Genomic DNA, 21,366 nt, shown 5'->3' with positions numbered 1-21,366 from the left:
CCTCCAAAATCTGTGATCTATTTGTTTACTTCGCTCTGATCAAGTTTCACACATTAAAAAAAAAAGGATAATGCTCTCTACATGTATTTTTTCCATTGATTTTTAAGCATGAAGAACAGTATAGGCAATTACATTGCTCACTCCTCATAGTGTATGCCTTACTTTCTCAGTAAATCTCATTAAGAGCATGAACCCACCAAACTTTCCTGCATGTCCTGGCTGCAGAGCCAAGTGCAGCCTGAGCAGGGAGGAACCCAGTGCGCAGAGAATTGATGAAAGGACAGCTAAGCCTAAATTGGTGATAGAAAATCCACTTCCTTCGCTCTCAACACCCTCTCAAGGGTCTCCTTGTTCCTCTGGAGTGTCTCCTCAAGGAGCTTCCCAACAGTGCCAGCAGGAGGAAAGATACCTGCACAGGTATTTGTCGCACTAAGAGCAGCAGCAGAAGTGCTGCAGCCACCCACAGAGGTGACATGCCCCACGGCACAGCGAGCTGAGCCAGAACAGGGCTGGAGAGAGCCTCTGCCTCCCTGAACCAGTTCTTACCCCCAAAAGAGTCAAACCTCACAGCCTTTGCACCCTGTGAGTGCCACGAGAACATGGGAGGGAGGGAGGGAGGGAGGGAGGGAGGGAGGGAGGGAGGGAGGGAGGGAGGGAGGGAGGGAGGGAGGGAGGGAGGGAGGGAGGGAGGGAGGGAGGGAGGGAGGGAGGGAGGGAGGGAGGGAGGGAGGGAGGGAGGGAGGGAGGGAGGGAGGGAGGGAGGGAGGGAGGGAGGGAGGGAGGGAGGGAGGGAGGGAGGGATGATGGATGGATGGATGATGGATGGATGGATGATGGATGGATGGATGATGGATGGATGGATGGATGGATGATGGATGGATGATGGCTGATGGATGATGGCTGATGGATGGATGATGGATGGATGATGGATGGATGATGGATGATGGATGATGGATGATGGATGATGGATGGATGGATGATGGATGGATGGATGGATGGATGATGGATGGATGGATGGATGGATGGATGGATGGATGATGGATGGATGATGGATGGATGGATGATGGATGGATGGATGATGGATGATGGATGGATGATGGATGATGGATGGATGGATGGATGATGGATGGATGATGGATGGATGATGGATGGATGATGGATGGATGATGGATGGATGATGGATGATGGATGGATGGATGATGGATGGATGGATGATGGATGGATGATGGATGGATGGATGATGGATGGATGATGGATGGATGATGGATGGATGATGGATGATGGATGATGGATGATGGATGATGGATGGATGGATGATGGATGGATGGATGGATGGGTGGATGGATGGATGGATGATGGATGGATGGGTGGATGGATGGATGATGGATGGATGATGGATGATGGATGATGGATGATGGATGGATGGATGATGGATGGATGGATGGATGGGTGGATGGATGGATGATGGATGGATGGGTGGATGGATGGATGGATGGATGGATGATGGATGGATGGGTGGATGGATGATGGATGGATGATGGATGGATGATGGATGATGGATGGATGATGGATGATGGATGGATGATGGATGGATGGATGATGGATGGATGGATGATGGATGGATGATGGATGGATGATGGATGGATGATGGATGGATGATGGATGGATGATGGATGATGGATGGATGATGGATGGATGATGGATGGATGATGGATGGATGATGGATGGATGATGGATGATGGATGATGGATGGATGATGGATGGATGATGGATGATGGATGATGGATGATGGATGGATGATGGATGATGGATGGATGGAGGATGGATGGATGGATGGATGGATGGATGGATGGATGGATGGATGGATGGATGGATGGATGATGGATGGATGATGGATGGATGATGGATGGAGGATGGATGGAGGATGGATGGAGGATGGATGGATGGATGGATGGATGGATGGATGGATGGATGGATGGATGGATGGATGGATGGATGGATGGATGATGGATGGATGGAGCCAGCAGTCTCTGTGTTTGGTAGCTGTGTCTCAGGGCAGGAAGGAAAGAGGAGCATCCCTCCTGCTGCACTCTGTAGTGTTTTGTACTCTGCACATTTCTATACCCCTATAAATCAAAGCTGTAGCTTTGTAGAACCTTGATCCCACTAATTTGCAACGGGAGTACCTTCCTACCGCAGCTGTATCAAAAGCCAAAAGGAACTAATGCAGCTTTTGGTATGATTACCTGGATTAACCTCTCCAAATATGAAACAAACATAAAGCAGAGAGCAAACAGGGCCTTGTTTGCTTCAGTTAAATCTCCATCTCCACAGAAGATTTAACCAGTCATCCCTAACAGCAGCACCCGAGTTCAGCTCCACCAGCTCCTGCACTAGAGGTGCTCTTGGCTTTTTTACAGCTTTCTTCCAGTGGGAAAAAAACCCAAACCAAGAAAACACATTATAAAAATAACATCATTTGGAACATTTCACTTACAGCTATAAATACAGGGTTCTGCTTGGGCCATGTGAGCTTACGCACCAAGAGCCAGCTCCACGAGAACAATGAGTATTTCATCATCTAAATTTAATCTCCACAGAAAAACATGGGAACACAGGAACACAGTTCTACCAGCCTGCTTCACTTGTGTGGTCTCACTGCTATCAATGGCTCTATTCACGTGAGCCAGGAATGAGGAATGGGATCCAAGTGCATTACATCAGCAAAATTAAGAGTGCCCCAAACTACCCACAACACATATACTGGGTAAAAAAAAAAGAAAAAAAGAAAAAGAAAAAAAAAGGTAAAAAGACAATGAGACATCTTGTTGAGGAAAAGCTTTCTTCCCAGACTGCACACTATAAATGGATGGTCTCCATGGCCAGGTTTTTATCACACGCTGAAATCACAGAGTCGCCAACTTGGCCCATTAAAAAAAGAAAACAACCCTCTTAGAATTTTTTTATATGAGAACAAAAATCTATCTCATTCTGCTATTTCCAGCAAAGCTTCTTATTTCACAGAAAGTTCAGACTTTGACCCATGTATTAAATTCCCAGTAGAGGAGGCTCAGAGCATCTTTCTTTGTTGAATAAATCCTCACAAATATAGCCTTGGACTGAAATCTAAAGTTTCAAATGGTGTGCTGTAAGAAAGGGTGCATTGTAACACTTGGCTAATATTTACACTCTTTTAAAAATTCCTAAACAGAAAAAATCTAAAGTCCAAAGTCCTCCCTCTTACTGAAATTCTGATTGTCTGTGATGAAAGGGTTACAAACATTAATGTAAAACTACATATGTAAAAATGATGGCACACATTGGAAAAGGCATGGACTTTTTTCAAAAAATTCACGAAAGCATGGGAAACCACTAAAGCCATTAAACCCTAAAAAACCAGAAAGAAAAAAAAAAAAAAAGCTAGAGCAGCAAATTTTCTACAATAGAAAGAACACACAAAAAAGAGAACATGAAAACCTACATGTCAGAAAAAGCCAGCATTTATCAATACATCTTCATACACTCTAACAATACATTTTTATATACCGTATCAATATGTATTTATACACTATAATACATATATTGGCTAATTTGTGTACCTACATACATATTAGTTTGACATTATCCTGAGCAAAATAACAAAAGTCATCAAGTTTAGTAACTGAAAAAAAATTGTATAGTAAAAGCATTTTTCTTAAAGAAAACAGAATTTCTCAGTGTAATTTCAGGAGACATGTTTGGTTGATAAACATACAAGTAGGAATAATACTTGCTCAGAATTCCCTAAAATATCTGTGGATTCCACAAGTGTAAATTTGAAAAAATTGAAATAATCCCACACTAATCTTACACATGCTATAGGATGAAAATTTATTAATTCACAGATCTTAAATGTAACTTAAAAAATGGGGAAATCATCATAAGAGAAGTGATTTTAATAGGGTCCTTTGGGACTAATCTTAGCCCTGTGCTATTTAAAATTTTGATTAATGACCTAGAAACAATATGTAATTATTATTGTAGAGGTTTGAAAGTTATGGAGAAGCAGAAAATAATGAGAATTGATCATTAATACTGGCAGATATTTCTGGTTCCTGTATGCAACTGACAGGTACTGTAATGAAAATACTAAGCCAAGAATCTAGAACAAAGGCTATGTGGCATTTCAACCTAAAGGGTTAAAGAAAACCTTGGATATAAAACCACAGGCAGTTGCCCAGAGTAGGAGGGATTGAATTTCACAGTGACACCACATTCATTGTCTGGTCCTACCCACAGCTGAAAAGGGTTTTGATAGATTGGCCAGGATTCAGAGATCCACAGATCCAATACGTGCACCAGCCTAAACCCTCACGACAACTTGACACCTAGGCACTGCTACAGCCTTGGACCAGCTGTGTGAAAAATTTGCTTCCTGTGTTGCTAAAGGATGTTCCAGCTTGTGGTGGTTGTCAACAGCTCAGGAAGTCCACCAAGAGATTCAAAAAGTGAACGCTGTGATTGTTTTACCTTGCTGGCTCTCCACTCCCAACCATCTCCTATCTGCTGCGAATGTTTAACAAAGTCTTCACAGCACTGCTTGAATCTTTTCTCCTCCAAAAAGAAGCCCTCTTCACCTGCCATGCCATAGCGTACCTGCAGAGCAAACTGAAGGTTAGTGCTGGCAGATAAAAAGAACACCAAGAAATTTCACTAATTTATAGCAACTGAACAGTAAAATAAAAAAGCATAGGAAAAAAAAAAAACTCTTGCTTTAAATAAAACAAAGACTTTTCTTCAGTTCCAACAGGGCATTGTGGATCTGCAGAAAAGCTGAGGCTGGAAGAGACCTTTGGAGACCTCTTGCCCACAGCAGTGTCAACTGCAGCAGGCTGCTCAGGATTGTTTCCATTTGGGTTTTGATTATCTCCAAGGATGGATATGCCACAGCCTCTCTACAGGGAACCTGTTCCAGTGCTCAATCATCATAGCAGGGAATACTTTTGTTTTTGTTTAACTGGAAGCATTTACCTATCAGTTTGTGCTTGTTGCCTCTTGTGTCATCTTGACTCAAGAAAGTCTAGCTCCACCTTCTTTATTCCCTCCCACCATGTCTTTATGGTTAAATACATTTAGGAGAGCCCACTGACCTTTCTCTTCTCTAGGCTGATCCATCTCTCAGCCTTGCCTCATACACCAAACACCCTTAATCATCTCTGGGGCTCTGCTGGGCTGGTTCCAGCATGGTGGTGTCTTTCCTGTACCGGGCAGCCCAGAGCTGCACTTTTAAAATTTATTTCCTTAAGAGTGCAGTGCAGCTCTCCATGGCCCAAAATATGGCTTCAAAACCTTCCCTATCCCTCAAAGGGTTTCCTCACATGGTTTTGAAAATAAGATTTTTCTCAGAGAATTTGGTCATTTTTACTTGTCCCCCCTCTCCCGCTGCCCATTTCGATGAGGTTGTGTCATAAATAGGGTTGGTTCTACGTGTTTGTGGACATCAGGCAGCAGGCAGCACCACAAACAAATCACTGAATGGTTTGGATGGAAGGAACCATAAAACTCATCTTGATCCATGGCCAGGGACCTTCCACTGTCCCAGGCTGCACCAAGCCCCATCCAGCCTGGCTTTGGACACTTCCAGGGATCCAGGAGCAGCCACTGCTTCACAGGGAAGAATTTCTTCCCATTATCTACTCTAAAACTATTCTTTCAGTTTAAAGCCATTCTCCTTGTCCTGTCAGTGGCTATCACAACAATAACCTGTAACTATTACAACCGGATCACACCTCTCCTTAACAAGAAATACAAGTCTCACAGCACCTCATGCAATGCTCATTATTTTTCAGTACCTGACCCTGAGTCACATCATCATCCTGTCTGCTCACGACAAAAATTATTTATTAGCACTTGAAACACATTACTCTCAACAGCAGTTAACCCAAGGCTTTGCTGCTCTGTGCCTCTTGGATGCCAGGAAAGGGGAAAAGCAGGAAACAGAGAGCGCAAGTGTTTCTGCAATTCCCCAAGTGCCCCAGCCCTGATGACGGGCTGCAAATTGCCCTCATTGAAAAACGTGAGGAGAGCACAGTTCCCTCACAGGGTTGAAGCAGAGCTGTGCGCTTCTGGAAATCGGCAGCTGTGAAAAATCACCGAATCCCTGAATAGTTTGTGTTTGGAAGGTTCCTGTGGAGCTCCCTCAGCCCAGGCCGTGCCCAGCTGGGGCTGCCATGGCTCCACATAGGGACACTGCAAGGCCCTCCCTGGGCAGCTCTTCCAGGCCTCTGCCCCTCCATGGACACAAGTTCTTCCTCCTGCAGGGCTGCCGCTCGCTGGGGTTTATTTTATTATGGGCAGCGCCCAGCAGAGCCCGGCCCCATCCTCTGGCAGCCCTTGGAGATGTTGGTGTGGATCCACGGGATCCCCACTCAGTGTTCCCTTCTGCAGACTCTGTGAAAGAGCCCTGAGCCGACCCGCACGGGCCGGTCCCGCTCGGACACGGGCCTGGCCGGCTGCCGGCGGCGAGCCCTGCACAGGTTGCTCCTTTTCCTCCTCTCCTCGGTCCTCCCGGCCCCGGCGGACAGGGTCGGGGAGAGCGGGAGGGACCAGCCCCGCTCACCGCCCCTCACGTACCGTGCGCTCCTCCTCCTTTTTCCTTTTCCTCCTCTTTTTCCTCCTTCTCCTCCTCCTCCTCCTCCCGCCGCTCCGGGCGCGCGCCCGCCCCGCCCCGACGCGCATGCGCGGCCCCGCCGCTCCGGGCGCGCGACGGGGAGGGAGCGAGGGCCGGGTGCGCGTGCGCGAGGGCTGGGGAGGGGGCGGGAATGTGAGCCTGAGGGAGTGAGGGGGGTGAGAGGGAATGGGAGAATGAAGGAGTGAGGAAATGGGCGGATGAGGGGGATGAAGTAGTGAGGGAATGAAGGACTCAGGGAATGAGAGGGATGAGGGAATGGCGAGATACAGGGAATGAAACGCATGAGGGCAATAAGGGATATGAGGGGAATGAGGGAGGTGAAGGAATGAGGGGTTGTAGGGGATGAAGGCTGAGGTGGTTGCAGGGTTGAGGGGGACAAGCAGGGTGTGAACCGGGAGGGTGAGGGTGGCAGAGATGAGGGGCGGTGGGGAATGAGGGGTGAGGGGCTGAAGGGGAGAAGAGAATGAGGGATGGGGGCTGAAGGGGAGTGGGGAATGAGGGATGGGGGCTGAAGGGGAGAAGGGAATGAGGGGTGAGGGGCTGAAGGGTAGAAGGGAATGAAGGATGGAGGCTGAAGGGAATGAGGGATGGGGGCTGAAGGGGAGAAGGGAATGAGGGGTGAGGGGCTGAAGGGTAGAAGGGAATGAAGGATGGAGGCTGAAGGGAATGAGGGATGGGGGCTGAAGGGGAGAAGGGAATGAGGGATGGGGGCTGAAGGGGAGAAGGGAATGAGGGATGGGGGCTGAAGGGGAGAAGGGAATGAGGGATGGAGGCTGAAGGGGAGAAGGGAATGAGGGATGGGGGCTGAAGGGGAGAAGGGAATGAGGGATGGGGGCTGAAGGGGAGAAGGGAATGAGGGATGGGGGCTGAAGGGGAGAAGGGAATGAGGGATGGGGGCTGAAGGGGAGAAGGGAATGAGGGATGGGGGCTGAAGGGGAGAAGGGAATGAGGGATGGGGGCTGAAGGGGAGAAGGGAATGAGGGATGGGGGCTGAAGGGGAGAAGGGAATGAGGGATGGAGGCTGAAGGGGAGAAGGGAATGAGGGATGGGGGCTGAAGGGGAGAAGGGAATGAGGGATGGGGGCTGAAGGGGAGAAGGGAATGAGGGATGGGGGCTGAAGGGGAGCGGTGAACAAGGGATGAGGGGCTGAGAGTGGTGAGGGAGTGATGGGGCAGAGATGGGTCCCGAGGGGGATGAGGGATCCTGAGGGCTGCCCAGTGAGAGGTGTGGGCCCCCAACCAGCCCTGGAGGAGCCCTCCATGCATCCAGCGCTGCCATCAGCCTCCTCCTGCCTGCCACAAGCTTCACCCAGCCCAGGTTGTTCTTCCTTCAAGTGCTCAGCAATAGCAGGCCTAGTCACCTTCTTCTCCGTGCTGTATAAATATGTAATGTTACTTTTTGAGGAGGAGGTGGTGTGGAGTTAAGATGACCACGGGGGTCACCTGAGCACTGTCCCTCCTAGGCCACTTCCAGGAGGTGCCAGCATGTATTCCAGTGTTCCATCCATTACTCAGTTTCTGTAATTGTCTGGAGGTCTGAGAATTTGGGAGGAGCATCTAAGTTGTTCTGCTACGCAAATGCTTGGGGAATTATTTTTAAATTAAAGAGTCCATTAGACCATATATTTTTCAGTGGTAAAGTCTTGTCTGGTATAGCTAAGCAGACCAAGGTAGTGCATGCAGAATGCACCACAACAAGATACACAGAAAATCTTTGGTTTACCATTTTAGTTATAAACTGCCATTTTAAATAGTTCTAGGATTGTTGTGTTTATAGTAAACCAGAGCTACCCCACCAATCTGGCGACCACACTATTCAGGGAGAGCTTCTGTATGCAAATGGTGTACTGTGATGTGACATTTTCCCAACTGTGCACCTCCTAATTTCCTTGTAATTTGCTAGGTGTAGAGAGCTTAGGACGGCCAAAGCTTTTTTTTTTTTTTTTTTTTTTTTTTTTTTTTTTTTTTTCTGAAATATTCCTGAGGTAAAGCGTTTCTCTTTGTTCTTAAAATTCCTGTTAGCAGTCAAGTTGTTCAAATAAATACCAGAGTTCATGTGTAAAGGTGTTTTTCACCACTTGTGATCAATGAAACGTTCCTCCTAAGTTTTGAGTTTTCAACGTAAGGTATATATATATATTTAAGTGAAGTTTTACTTCATTCATTTATTCTGGAGAATTAATAATTGTGTTATGTGCTTTGAACAGATTAGGGTGCCTTTTCAGATTAGTTTTCTCACAGCATACGTCATTTTTAAAATCAGCTGCGTAGTTTGGGTGATGCCGTTATAGCTATGGGCTGTGATGCTATAGCCCTTATTTAATCATCAGAATTAATTATTTATATAATCATTTACTGTTTCTTTTAAATGTTGGGTTTTTTAATAAAATTTGGTGAGTAAAACACTGTGTTTTCACTCACCCCTGAGTTCTGGGGGAGGATTTTTGCACTGTGGAGTGTTCTCTCTAGGCCTTTTTTGCTAACAGTAAATGCATGTGGTAATGAAAAAACGTCACGTAATGTGCATTTCCTCGGAAGCTACAGCTCCTGATTTCTAATTTTAGCTTTGTTACAGTCTCTCTGGATTATCTTAGGGAAGAATCGTTGGGTTTGAGACATGGCTCATGTGAAAAGTGGCTGATAGGACCCTGATTTTGCATCAGAGTTGGCAAAGGAGTTGCCATGGCTGAAAAAATAAGGCTGAGCAGAGTGAAATTCTGTTCTTGCAGCACCTGGTATCAGCTTGGTCATCTCCAGTCCCGTTGCCAGGGCACTGCAGTGGATTGCAGTGTGTGCCTCTTTATCAAGGGAAATGCATCTGCTACGGCTCAGAACTTCCTGGACAAGACATCCCAAACTGGGGGGTTCTCTCCTCTTTCTCCCTCCTTTTGCCTGAAAAAAATGCCTCAGGTTTCCATCTCATCTCTGCCATGCAAGAGCATTAATAGCCCTGTTCTTTGTGTCCCTGCTTAGATGTTTATATACTTAAATGCATTAAAAGGTCATTAGACTATTTAATTTTCTTCTAAATATATTATCATGCATTTAGAACATATGTATTTTTCACATATTATCATTGATCATGATGATGATGATGAATGACCAAAGTCATTGATACAAATACCATGTTTTTATCAAGTATCAAAAAGAAAAGATTTTCAGAGTAAATTGTGATGGTCGTAGGAACTTTGTTGATTGGGAATTTTAGAACTAAAATAAAGATGGTGGAGAATAATCCTTTATCAGCCAGACTGAATGACCTCTGAAAGGTCTTTTTCATCTCTTCATCCTGCTCTTTTGTCCCAGGAAACACAGCTCCAGCCCTAACCCCTTGATCAGTCGAGCAGTTCATGCAGCACTCCACTCTTCAAAGGAGAAAAGGTGACATTACAGCTCTCAGACTGACAGAATTAACACCATGTACATTTCATTCCATGAATCTTCCTCAGTGTGCTTCATCTCCTGACAAAGTAATTCTTCACAGTAATTCTAATGCTACATCTTACACTTTGTTCTTTGATTACTCTTAATTTCTGACACTGAGTGATGTTGCTAGGACAAAAAGAGATAATAATTTGTTATTGCCAGTGCCTGGCAGTACCCATGTTGCAAAGTTTTATAAAAAAAAGTATATTGCCAGGTGGGCCAAATATGAAATAATGATGTAGACAAACCAAAATGCTTCTGAGAATGTCCTGTGAGGCTGCTCAAACCATTTCACTTGTGCTATAACTCAAAGTTTCTTTGTTTTCTGTACTAATATGTAACAGGTATTATAAATAAGATAATTCTGCATTTTTCTGCTGTGTTTGTTCAGGAGACTTAGTAGTCAAAATTCTGTCCCCTGACAGAACTCGGCAAGTGAGCATCTGCTCTTTCAAAACTGTTAGCAAACCCTATATTCCAGTAATCACTGTAATACCACTCTTCTTTTGTGAGGTACACAAGCAGTGCTATTTTTCCTTTTCCTGGCAGAAAAGGAGGAATGAAGTGGCCTGTTGAAGACTGTGGTAACTGCTGGGCTGGTGAATGGAGATGAATTTTGTCAACTTGTATTCTATGCCTTCAGCTGTTTGAGCTCTTGGGCCCTGTGACTGTGCTGAAAGTTCAAAAGGAAATAAACACAGAGGTACACAAACAGCATTCATTTTTCATGAAGGTTTTTATTCCACTCCAGTGGCAAACGTTTCAAATCAGCGCTGAAGGAAGTACAGTCACAATGCAGCAGTTGTTGCCACCTTCTCTTTTTAGCAATTTTCCCTACCTTTTTCATTTTACATAAAAGTTGAATAAATCTTTCAGAGCTCAAATTAATTTTTTTCATTTGTTTTTTTTTTCTCTCTTCCAATTACTGTTATTCATGTTCCTTTCTTGTTTACATTATTTTTTTTTGTCCCCTATTATCCCAATATATATTGAATTCAACTTGAGACAGGCTATCTAGGAAGTACTGACACCATTCATACAAGAGGTAGCAACATTTGGAGGTCTCAAAAGGGAAATTGAATTTGGGGGGAAGTTGCAGCTAATAAGAAGCATCTGCTTGATGCAGAAAGATGTTTTTAATTTTTTTTTTTTTAATTAGCTCACAAGTTCTTGGTCAGAACAACATTAAAATATCTGTGGACAGCGGAGCAAAGGCCATTATGACCCATGACATGAAATTATAGTAAGAGAATAGACTTAGATAAATATATATATATATAAATGTAAATATGTAGAATTCTAATAAATAAACAAGTTAGTCTTTCTTGTTTTATTAAACCAGCAAACTACAGCGCTAGTGTAATGTTCGCTAAAAAGTCAGAAACAAGTTCAAAGTGCAGTGTGTGAAATATTTTTGTAGGTAGGTCAGGACTAGGATTAATTTTATGCAAATAACATAAATTAAGCCTTTGCTAAACTCCAGAGTAAATTACTCTTGTGGTACAGGTCTAAATAATTCTTGTACCTAAGGAGACTGGTCCAGATTGAGAGGGAACTTCTTCACAAGTGAAAGGGTTTTATTTTTATTTTATTTTTTGTAAAATCAAGTAGTTCAACAGAACAGAAACTATCCAGAAGCCAAGCAAGAAGAAACGCAAATTATAAAGTATTTCTGTATATATATATTTTTTACAGTATTTATGTGTAGTATATGCAGTACATGTTGTGTCCCATCAGGTTGGACTTAACACATGTTCTTGATGTCGCAGCACTGCATGCACACAACACCCTGCACACCAGGGATGTGTGGGATCCTCATGTTTGACCCCAGGATTTCTGAGGATCACCACAGGCATCGTTCCAAGAGTTAGATTTGGTCTCATTTTCTTTCTTCCCGATTTTTCCCCTTGCCTGTGACACCAAAGCGACAAGCCCTGGAGCTTAAGCTCACAGTCCAGCTGAGGCCCTTCCCTGTAAGGTTGTTACCCAGGGAGTGTTATCACTCCCTGTTATTTTAGTAACAGATAAAATCTCTTATTAAAGACCATGAAATCCTCCTCTGGCTGCTCAGATCCCAGGAGAAAATGCCAGCTCCATACCCAGCAGTGGAGCAGCACAACTGCAGAGCGCTTTGGGCACGCTGGAGACACGCCAGAGCGGTGAGACTACCTCCTGATGGCAGCTGGGTGAAAACTGTGGGGCAGGGGGTAAAAAACTGTGGGTTTGGGGGGTCTGGGAGGGCTACAAGGGGGGTTGGGAGGAGGTTTGGGCGTTTCTGGGGGGGCTATGGGGGAATTATCATGCTGTAAGGGCGGTCTGGGATATTAGAGAGCTTTGGGGGAGATATTGGGAGGATAATCATGGGTTTGGGGAGGTCTGGGGGGCTGTGGAGTTTTTGGGGGTAGCTGTAGGGGGTTTTCATGGGTTTATGGGGACCTGAGGGAGGCTGGAGGGGCACAAGGGGGTCAGGGGTGCTCTGGGGTGATACAGATTTAGAGCACTGTAGGATGTCTGGTGGGGGCTGTAGAGGGACTATGTGGGCTTTTGGGGAGGTCTGGGGAGGCTATAGGGGGTAATGGGGTTTATTATTATGGGTTTGTGGTGGTCTGGGAGGGTCTGGGGGAGCTGTCAGGGAGTTATGGGGGCTTGGGGATTCTGGTGGGCCTGTAGGGGGTTTTCTTGGGGCTCTGGGGTGTTGAAGATTTGAAGGGGCTCTAGAGAGGTCTGGGGGTGCTATGTGGGGCTAGGGGGGGTTCTAGATTAACAAGGAAGTTAATAGGGTAAAATGGATTGGGGGGGCTCTGGGGGAGTTTGGAGAGGTTCTGGGAAGTTGTCATGGATTTGGGGGGGTCTGGGTGGCTCAGGAGGAGTCTGTGGGGCTATAAGGGCTTATGAATTTGGGGCAGCTCTGGAGGGGGTTCTCAGGAGGCTATAGGGCAGTTATCATGGATTTGGAGAGATTTGGGGGGCTATAGGGGGGATTGTCACGGGTTGAGGTGGTCTTTGGGAGTAATGAGGGGGTTATGATGTGACTCTGGGCTTCTGTACCCTAGAAAACATTCAACGGGCTGTGGGCGTACAATAATGAAATTGAACTGCCTTGTACTGTCAGAAGGCATGCCTATAACACTAGCATGAGTTTATGAGCAGCAAACTGGAGCTGCTTCTGTGAGAAATTTACCGGTTTACTTGGAAAAAAATTGTTATTAAGTATCTCTTAAGCACAAGCGCATAGCCTGGTGACCGTGGTCTCTCGGTGAGCATTTCAAAGCCACTTGTTAAAATGTGACTTATATGGATGCAGAAACAAAGTAACCTTAAACAAGGGATTATGCAGCTCTCCTTCAGGCCTCCCCTCCCCATGAATTCCTAACGTTTTACTACTCTCCAACATTCCTAACGCAACAGTTGTGGCACCGGAGAAAATCCCTGTGTTTTAATGTCGTCACCAACATAAGATCTCTAACTATACATTTTTTATATACCTCTTTCTCCCATTTGTTGAGGATAAGAATTATCTCTACATCACAGGAAAGACTTGCTGCCTAAAATGAAGAAGTTATAGTGTGCTAAAATACCACCTCCATGCTAGACTTCACCAAATACTCTGTTAAATAACGCAAGTTTATTTATAACATTCATGCTTTTGTTTATCATTATTTGGACAAGGCCAAGGAGTTTTTTTCTTTCTTTTGAATTACAGAGTCCAGGAATTTACCAGAACATCCAAAACTCATATCAGCGATAAAACTAGAGGTATTATCAAATAAAGTTTTGTTTGGGTTTGTTGGGTTTTTTCCCCCATAACAGCTGTATGTTTATTCAGATAAAGTTTGAAACCTGCAGCATAACTACTGCATGTATCAAGCAAGATGATCCTTTGAATGTTGCTGGAATACTTTCCTGACGCTGAAACCACTAGCAATTTCCACTGCAAAAGTGTGTGCTAAAGATGGATTTATTGGGGTCCAACCCTCCAAACCGTGTCAGCAGAATTTCAACATCAGGTTCTTGCAGTTTCAGAACTCTTGTGCCCCCCCCAATATTTACCTCTGAATTTCTCACTTTTAGTCCATGATTCCCAAACGCACTGACCCACTTGACCAAATTTACCCTGGCACAAGGGTTCACTGGAGTATTTACCTGCAGCACAGTTGTACCACACGGGGAGATTTCAAGCAGGGCAGGGGGTAGAGGTTATCCAAACCACCTCCAATCCACAGCCCCAGCCATTGTGCAGCACTTTCACCAGGTAAATACTACAGCAGGAGTCAAAGGAAGTCAGGAAGAGAAGAGTCTGAGAGCGGTCTGTCACCGAAATTTGAATGATGTATTTAATAACACTGTGAAATAGCACACTTTAGCTCCAGTAGCTCATCAGCCTTAGCTCCCCTGATCTGTGCACGGCGCTGACAGCTCCTTAACATAACAATGGGATCCACGGGCCAAACTCACCACCGGAGCAGCTCTGCTGAAGTCAGCGAGGCTATGTCAGAATTCATTCAGCCCAGCAATCACTCTGCATTATCCGCGCTGCTGGTGGGGCCGCAACACCTGAGGAATGACAAACCCGGGTAAGTCCTCTGCAGGACCCAGACTAAATCATGCTGAAGAGACAGGTTTCTCTTCCCAGGAGTTTTCATAGAAACAGCAAAATTCGAGAAACAAAGCCGAAATAAGATGTAAAATTAAACGGCGGGTCCCCGGTGTACAGTGTATACATTTGTACGTGATTTGTGGAGGGCAGAGAGGTGGTTATTCTGCATGTAAGAATAGTGGAATGTGCCCCCGAGCACCAATTCAAAGGAGACCCACCCAGCAGCAGCGATCCCAAGCACTGTTTTCCCAGCCTTTAATTTCTTTTGTCTGCCATGCCTACAGATTATCCAAATCCAGGTCACTTTCTGTTTAATCCCTTTTATCCCAACTCTTGGTAACTTTTTCTGTCCCTTCACCTGCTCACAAACACCGTGGCTTTATGAATAGGCGTATTTCGTTCGTGTAAAAATACATATCATTGTATGTTTGCAACAACACCTACAAATGTTGTCTGTCTGGTGAATTATCTTGCCTTCTTTCAGGAAAATGTTTACACACTGAGGTGGCTAAAAGCACCTTGGGAGATGACAGCTCGCTGTGGGTTTCCAGAAGCTGAGGAACAGCTGCTCTGCCCTGTTTTATCAACTGGGGAAATGCAGGGGGGCAACTGGTGAGGCTGGTGTCACCTATTTTCAGCTCTCACCTTCTTCCATCTCTGCCCCTGCTCCCTCTATTGCCCTCGGCACATCACTGGCTCCTTGCTGCTATTTTCACCTACCTGGGGGAATGAGGATGAGGACGATAATGTGAGAGGTGTTTTGAAGATCAATTCAATAGTACTTAAGGCCCTTTCAGATGCTCAACTGAGAGCATGGGTGTATAGAAAATCAAAGTATAATTATTATGAAAATGTACAGTATTGTTCAGAGTAAAAGGGAAGGGAAGGCAGAATGATGAGATAATCAGACCAATGGAACTGAAGGATTTAGAGACATGATATTAAGTAAGTAAAAAGAAGCATTTTTAATTGAGCTTAGGGAGGGTGTTCCTACCAAGAAATGTTCATTTCCTTAATTATTTTTTTTTATGTTAACCTTTGAGGTTGGGCAAGCCTCTAAGACCATGAAGTACAGCCTTTAACCCAGTACCACATGTTCACCACTAAACCGAGTTCCCAGGTGCCACAATGCTGGTGTCTGAAAGAGATATGGCTGTATGGTTGGGAGTGGGAAGCTGTGAAATGGTGTTTTAAGGCTCAAGCCTGTAACCATATTCACCAGATCAGCAAATACAACATTAAGAAGTCTAGATTTAGGTCCCTACTGTTGTGTTATTACTGGTTATATTATCAGATAAAGGCTTACTAGAGACAACATAAGTTTGCTATAATTGTTAGTCTTTTGTTAAGAACCATGTCATCAAAAAGCACCTGAAGATTTACCATGGTTTGAATTTATTAGAGATGAAAGGCCTTCAATTCCCTTGGTTGCTCCTGAGGAAGCCAATGTTACTTTTGCAAGCAGTATTCCTTTCCAGAGGAGATGAAATGGAGTACCTCCAGCTCACTCCAGAAAAGGCTAAAGGGGGTGGCATTTACAAATCTCACATTGCCACAAATCACATCAACTGTAGCTGCTCTGTACGTGATGCAAAGTCAGACGTAAATGAGATACAACACTCAGAGTGTGGAACTGGTGTTACCCTATATTTCAATTTCTTGAACTTTGTCTGCTTGTTTGGATTCCACAGTATCATGAACATTCCAGTAGCAGCCCTCTTGTTGGGGTTTCTGTTTATAGCATTCTCCCTCCTCACTGGATGCTCCTCCACGTTACTTCCAAAGAGGCAGTAATTAGGGTCTCAAAGCAGAATTCATATATCTTAAATCATTTAATTTAGATACAAAATATATTCAATATACCTTGCAAAAGACAATCAGGGTTTTTTTGTATATCTTTGCTATACTGCGAAAGAGGGTACATTTCTAAACATTCCTCTTTCACATTTTCTCCTGTTTTTCTCTTATGTGTTTGGGGGCTAACAGCCACCATCTCCACAAATTCCAGATTTCACACATGCACATATTTAGCCATAAGGCAATTCTGAACTTTCAAAATTAAGCATACAGCTAATCCCTGTAGGATACAAGATTTCTTTTGCATTCTAAATAATTTCTGTCTTCATAGCAGAACTACTTAGCTCTGTGTAGACTCAGACTTTGGCACTGAATTGGAGAGACAGGTTTGAAGGAGGGACTCTTGGATGGATAAGGACCTGGCTGGATGGCTGCCTCCAAAAAGTTACAGGAAATCACTCTGCATCCAAGTGGGAACCAGTAACCAATGGCATAATAAATTAATATCAGCACCTAAAAGGGAGCTGGAGAGGGAATTTGGGCAAGGACCTGGAGTGACAGGACAAGGGGAATGGCTGCCAGTGGCAGAGGGCAGGGCTGGATGGAATCTTGGGCAGGAATTGTTCCCTGGCAGGGTGGGCAGGCCCTGGCACAGGGTGCCCAGAGCAGCTGGGGCTGCCCCTGGATCCCTGGCAGTGCCCAAGGCCAGGCTGGACATTGGGGCTGGCAGCTCCTGGGACACTGGGAGCTGGCCCTGACATGGCAGGGGTGGCACTGGGAAGGCTTTAAGGTCCCTGCCAACCCAAACCAATCTGCAATTCCATGATTCTACCACTTTAAAGGAAAAAAAATCAGAGCCAAGAAATATTCAGCAATCTTAATCCTGAGCATGCTGCCAGTGCAGCCCTTAGTGCAGCTCCCAGTATTGCGGCCAGTGCTGTTGGAAAAACCAGCAGTGGCACTGTGGAGGAATATTTCTTCCTTCCCATCTCTTGTCGGGCATTAACTCAGGCACCAGTTAATGAACTCGGTGCTGTAGTTCTCACTCTGCAACACCCCCACACCGACCGTGCTCCTCACCAGACCCTGTCTGCCTCTGCTGTGGTGTCCCCTGCTCACAAGGGGCTCGGTAAGCTTAGAAAGGAAAGCTGCAAGTGAGGAGGGGTTTGAATAACAGAGCTGAGTGTTTCTTTCCTCTGACTATTCGAGTTATTTTTTCATTATGGAAACTTTGCTCCAAAATTACCTTTTCGGTGTGTGGGAATCAGACAGATAGCAATTTTGAGAATGTCTTGAGGGAGCAAGGTGATTTGAGTGATGAGACTCATAAGCCTTGTAATTACCGTAATTATGAGACCATACCTCTACAGGTAAGAACTCATAAGTAAAAACATTAGCATGACCATTTAAGAAGCTCAGTAATTCATTCCAGGGCATGTGGTTACAGTGCAATGCTTAACATAAACTTCATGACTCTGCTGGCGCTTGGCCTTGCCTCTGGAGGATGTATGCATCCTGCAAGTGTGGGTCCTTTTGTCCCGTGCTATTTGTGTGCAGTATTTTGAACACAAATCTGAAGCATCAGCAGTTACAGCTGGTCAGACCCTTACCCAGGGTTTTAGGCATTGTCTGAGCTGCAGCTTTATAAAGAAGTAGTGGAAACACTGGGGTGTTGTGGCTCAGATTTCACGCCGAGGAATCCATGTTCAAAAGTAACCCCAGAAACTGGACTTTTCCATCCTACGTGTGCTTTACTCCAATCCTGACCTGCTGCCTTAATGGGATGGGCGAGCAAGAAAAGCTTGGCAGTGTGAAGAAACTCTTTATTCTTGGCTAACCTGTGCTCTTTTTTGTTTGTTTGTTTATTTACTCAGGATTTCAGTGCCAGGATATGTCCTTCTGTCAGTGTGAACAATGTCACAAACCCTCTCAGTGGGAGAAGGTTGGTAAGAAGAAGAAAGTCTCTCCCTGAGCAGACATGCTGAGGCAGAGAGTGCAAAAAACACAGGGTCGTTAGATGGGATATTGTTAATATTCTTCAAAGTTTGTATCCATGAGCTATAGCGTGAACTGCCAGCCACAAAGTGATGGTATCATATGGAAACTGCAGACGATCCTTTTGATCGCAGCGAACACAATATTTCTTCAAGGTGTGTGCAGGACAAGTTTGTACGAATCAGAGCTTGTTTGGGTTTTTATTTATACTCATTTCCCTGAATTTTGTTTCATTGGGGAATACCCTGCATTGTTCACCCACTTGCATTTTCGATACTAACAAGTATATTTTATCACCCAGTGGTTTTTCCATTTCAGTGTCACAATTTTACTTGGACTTTGAGCCATTTTAGTCACACAAAGTTACTACTCCATGCTAAAATCACTTTTAGTATCAATCCGCTCCAGTTACAGCTGAAATTCATTATTTATTTAAAACTTCATCGATGAGGAACCAGTATAATACTTGCAATCCAATGAAAAACATTGCTTGGAAAGTTAAAACAAGCTACAGTTTATAATCAAATAAAAAAAAAAAAATCACCTCATCTGGCCTCCCACAATCCACCATTGGATCCACAATCCACAAAGCAAAACCAGCCTCGTAACCTTTGCATTATCTCTGTCTTTGTGCTGATCTTGCATTAAAAGGTTGCAATAGCTACTTTCCAGATAAGGAAAGAATCTGGGATTGAGACAAACATCTTTTTAAGCATTTTCTCTCTTCTGTTTTTTTTGCTGGTTTGTTTTTTTTTTTTGGTTTTTTTTTTTTTTGGTTTGGTTTGGTTTGGTTTGGTTTGGTTTGGTTTGGTCGGGTTGGGTTTGTTTGGGTTTGGTTGGTTGGGTTTGGTTGGTTGGTTGGTTGGTTGGTTGGTTGGTTGTTTTGTGGGCTTTTGGGCTTTTTTTTTGTTTGGATTTTTAGAGGGTTTTTTGAGTGGGGGGTTGATTGTTTTCTGTTTGGGGTTGGGGTTTTTTTTTTTTTTGTGTAATAAAATAACTCCCCCCAAAATTTTGCATTCCTTATCACTCCCCTGATATGTTTCCAAGGACATTGAAAAAAAAAATAAGTTCCTGAAATGCACTGTTTTGAGAACAGCCTGCAAATTCTTTTTGATTTTATTTTGACTGAAATTTTCTCTGGAATCTTCACTCTGATTTTTGTTCTCCTATTAAGGAAAAGTATCCTTTAGAATTGTAGGGAAAATGTTAAGGGATTAAAATTATGTTTATTATTTCTTTGTTGCCATAAAATGAAAATTTTCCAGGATTTTGGAAGACCTTCCCTCTAGAAAAGGGCTCCTCTGAAGAGCACCATTTGCATTAGCAAAACTGTCAGTATTTTATACATACTGTACATAAAATAATGTGTTCAATCCTATTACATTTGCAAAGTCTAGTGCTCAAAAGTATCAGAACAGAGAATTTAGCTTTAATTTGTTCATATTACACATCAGCATGCCGGTGTAGTAATTAGTGGTTCATCTGTATTGTGTTTGCCCACCTTTTTGAGGGCACAGATTAGATTAAACTCTTTTAATGAGCAGCTGTGTATTTTTTAATGCTCTTTTACTCAGTCTCTAATCTGTTGATGATGGTCTTATTTAAACCCTGGCTGGAAAATAGAATTATTAAATTGCTTTTAAGGGTGTCAAAGAAAGCTTCCCACTCAGTGTGGAGGTGTGGCAAGCGTGGTTCCAGATTCACAGGGACGGAGGGAGCATTTCCAGTGTCAATTTGGGAGGTGCTCTGTCCTCCCCAGCCCCTCTGGTTTGATCACTGGCTATTCCCTCGTGATTCCTGTAAACCAAAGGCTTCAGCTGCAGGATCTACCAGCATCAGAGACTTCCTTTTCTGGTGCTGGCACAAAAGGAAAATGGGCTTGTTGCAGTGGTGGAACACGGGTCACTCACGAGTCCCTGTCTTATTGCTGACCTCCTCCTCCACGTGCAAGGAAAAATTCCCTAACATATCATGAGGATTTTTCCTGGCAGGAACTTCTAACTAGTCCCTTAAAAAATACCCCCCCCCCCAAAAAATCCTAAACAAACTGATTTATTCTTTTTTTTCCCCTTTTTCCTCTTCTTTATTCCTTTCTCCAGACAAAAGGAAAAGGTTGCCCAAACATTTTCTTGCTCCAAATTCCTCTCGCACCCTGATTTCAAAAAAACAGCAGCACGAGCTCTGCTCTGGTTTTACTCCTTCCCCCTCAACTCCCAGGAACCAGGCAGTGCTCATTATACCCTGCTCAATTAATTTCTTTAGAGGGAATACAACTGTACAGCCAAGTAACCTGCTGCTCTAACACTGGCTACAGGCTCCCATGCTCCCATTATTCCAGTTTACACAGGTACATTTTTAGAATCTTTTCAAATATTAATGCCAGCTTGGTGATGTTACATCCAAAAGTACTGGTATCGAGACCTGGAGGTGTAACACACAGCAACCATTTCCCCCCAAAACAGAAGACATAAAGGACACACAGAACCAGTACCTGGACATTGGAAAACTGTTGGAGCATTTTTGTAAGAAACCCACAAAAATAGACTTCTTTGTTAGCCCATTCCTACTCTTCTCTTATCAAACTCAACCCTGTGACTACAGGTTAAGTCCTTTCTCATCAGCAGGCACAAAGCTCTTCGTTTTGGGGCACTTTCTACCAGAAAAGCTACCCTTACATAAGGACTGTCAGCTTCAGGACTGTGTAGTCGCCCTTGGCCTGCTGCTTTGCAGCTCAGGTCTGCACCACTCAAGGGATGTAAACACAAACTTCAGGTTACCACTGAGCTCCTCTGATGGCCATATTCACATTTGGAAATCTTAAATACACACTTTGCATGCCTAAATGTTCTCAGTGCACATACCCAAGGAATAAAGCCATGTGA

General features: G+C 44.2%; 1 protein-coding gene across 1 annotated transcript in view; it reads right to left on the bottom strand.

The window, feature by feature from the left end:
- Positions 1 to 6,699, bottom strand: part of ATG10 (autophagy related 10) — a 60,753-nt gene extending 54,054 nt beyond the window's left edge. The window contains exons 1-2 of the mRNA XM_058827114.1: positions 6,613 to 6,699; positions 4,510 to 4,635 (exon numbers count right to left, since the gene is read on the bottom strand). Coding sequence (XP_058683097.1) covers positions 4,510 to 4,623 — 114 coding nt within the window. The 5' untranslated portion in view covers positions 4,624 to 4,635; positions 6,613 to 6,699. The remainder of the gene's footprint in view (positions 1 to 4,509; positions 4,636 to 6,612) is intronic.
- Between the last annotated feature and the right edge of the window lie 14,667 nt (positions 6,700 to 21,366).

Source organism: Poecile atricapillus, chromosome Z (assembly GCF_030490865.1).
Source record: "Poecile atricapillus isolate bPoeAtr1 chromosome Z, bPoeAtr1.hap1, whole genome shotgun sequence".
Lineage (NCBI taxonomy): Eukaryota > Metazoa > Chordata > Aves > Passeriformes > Paridae > Poecile > Poecile atricapillus.
This window is presented reverse-complemented; position numbering and strand designations above follow the sequence as displayed.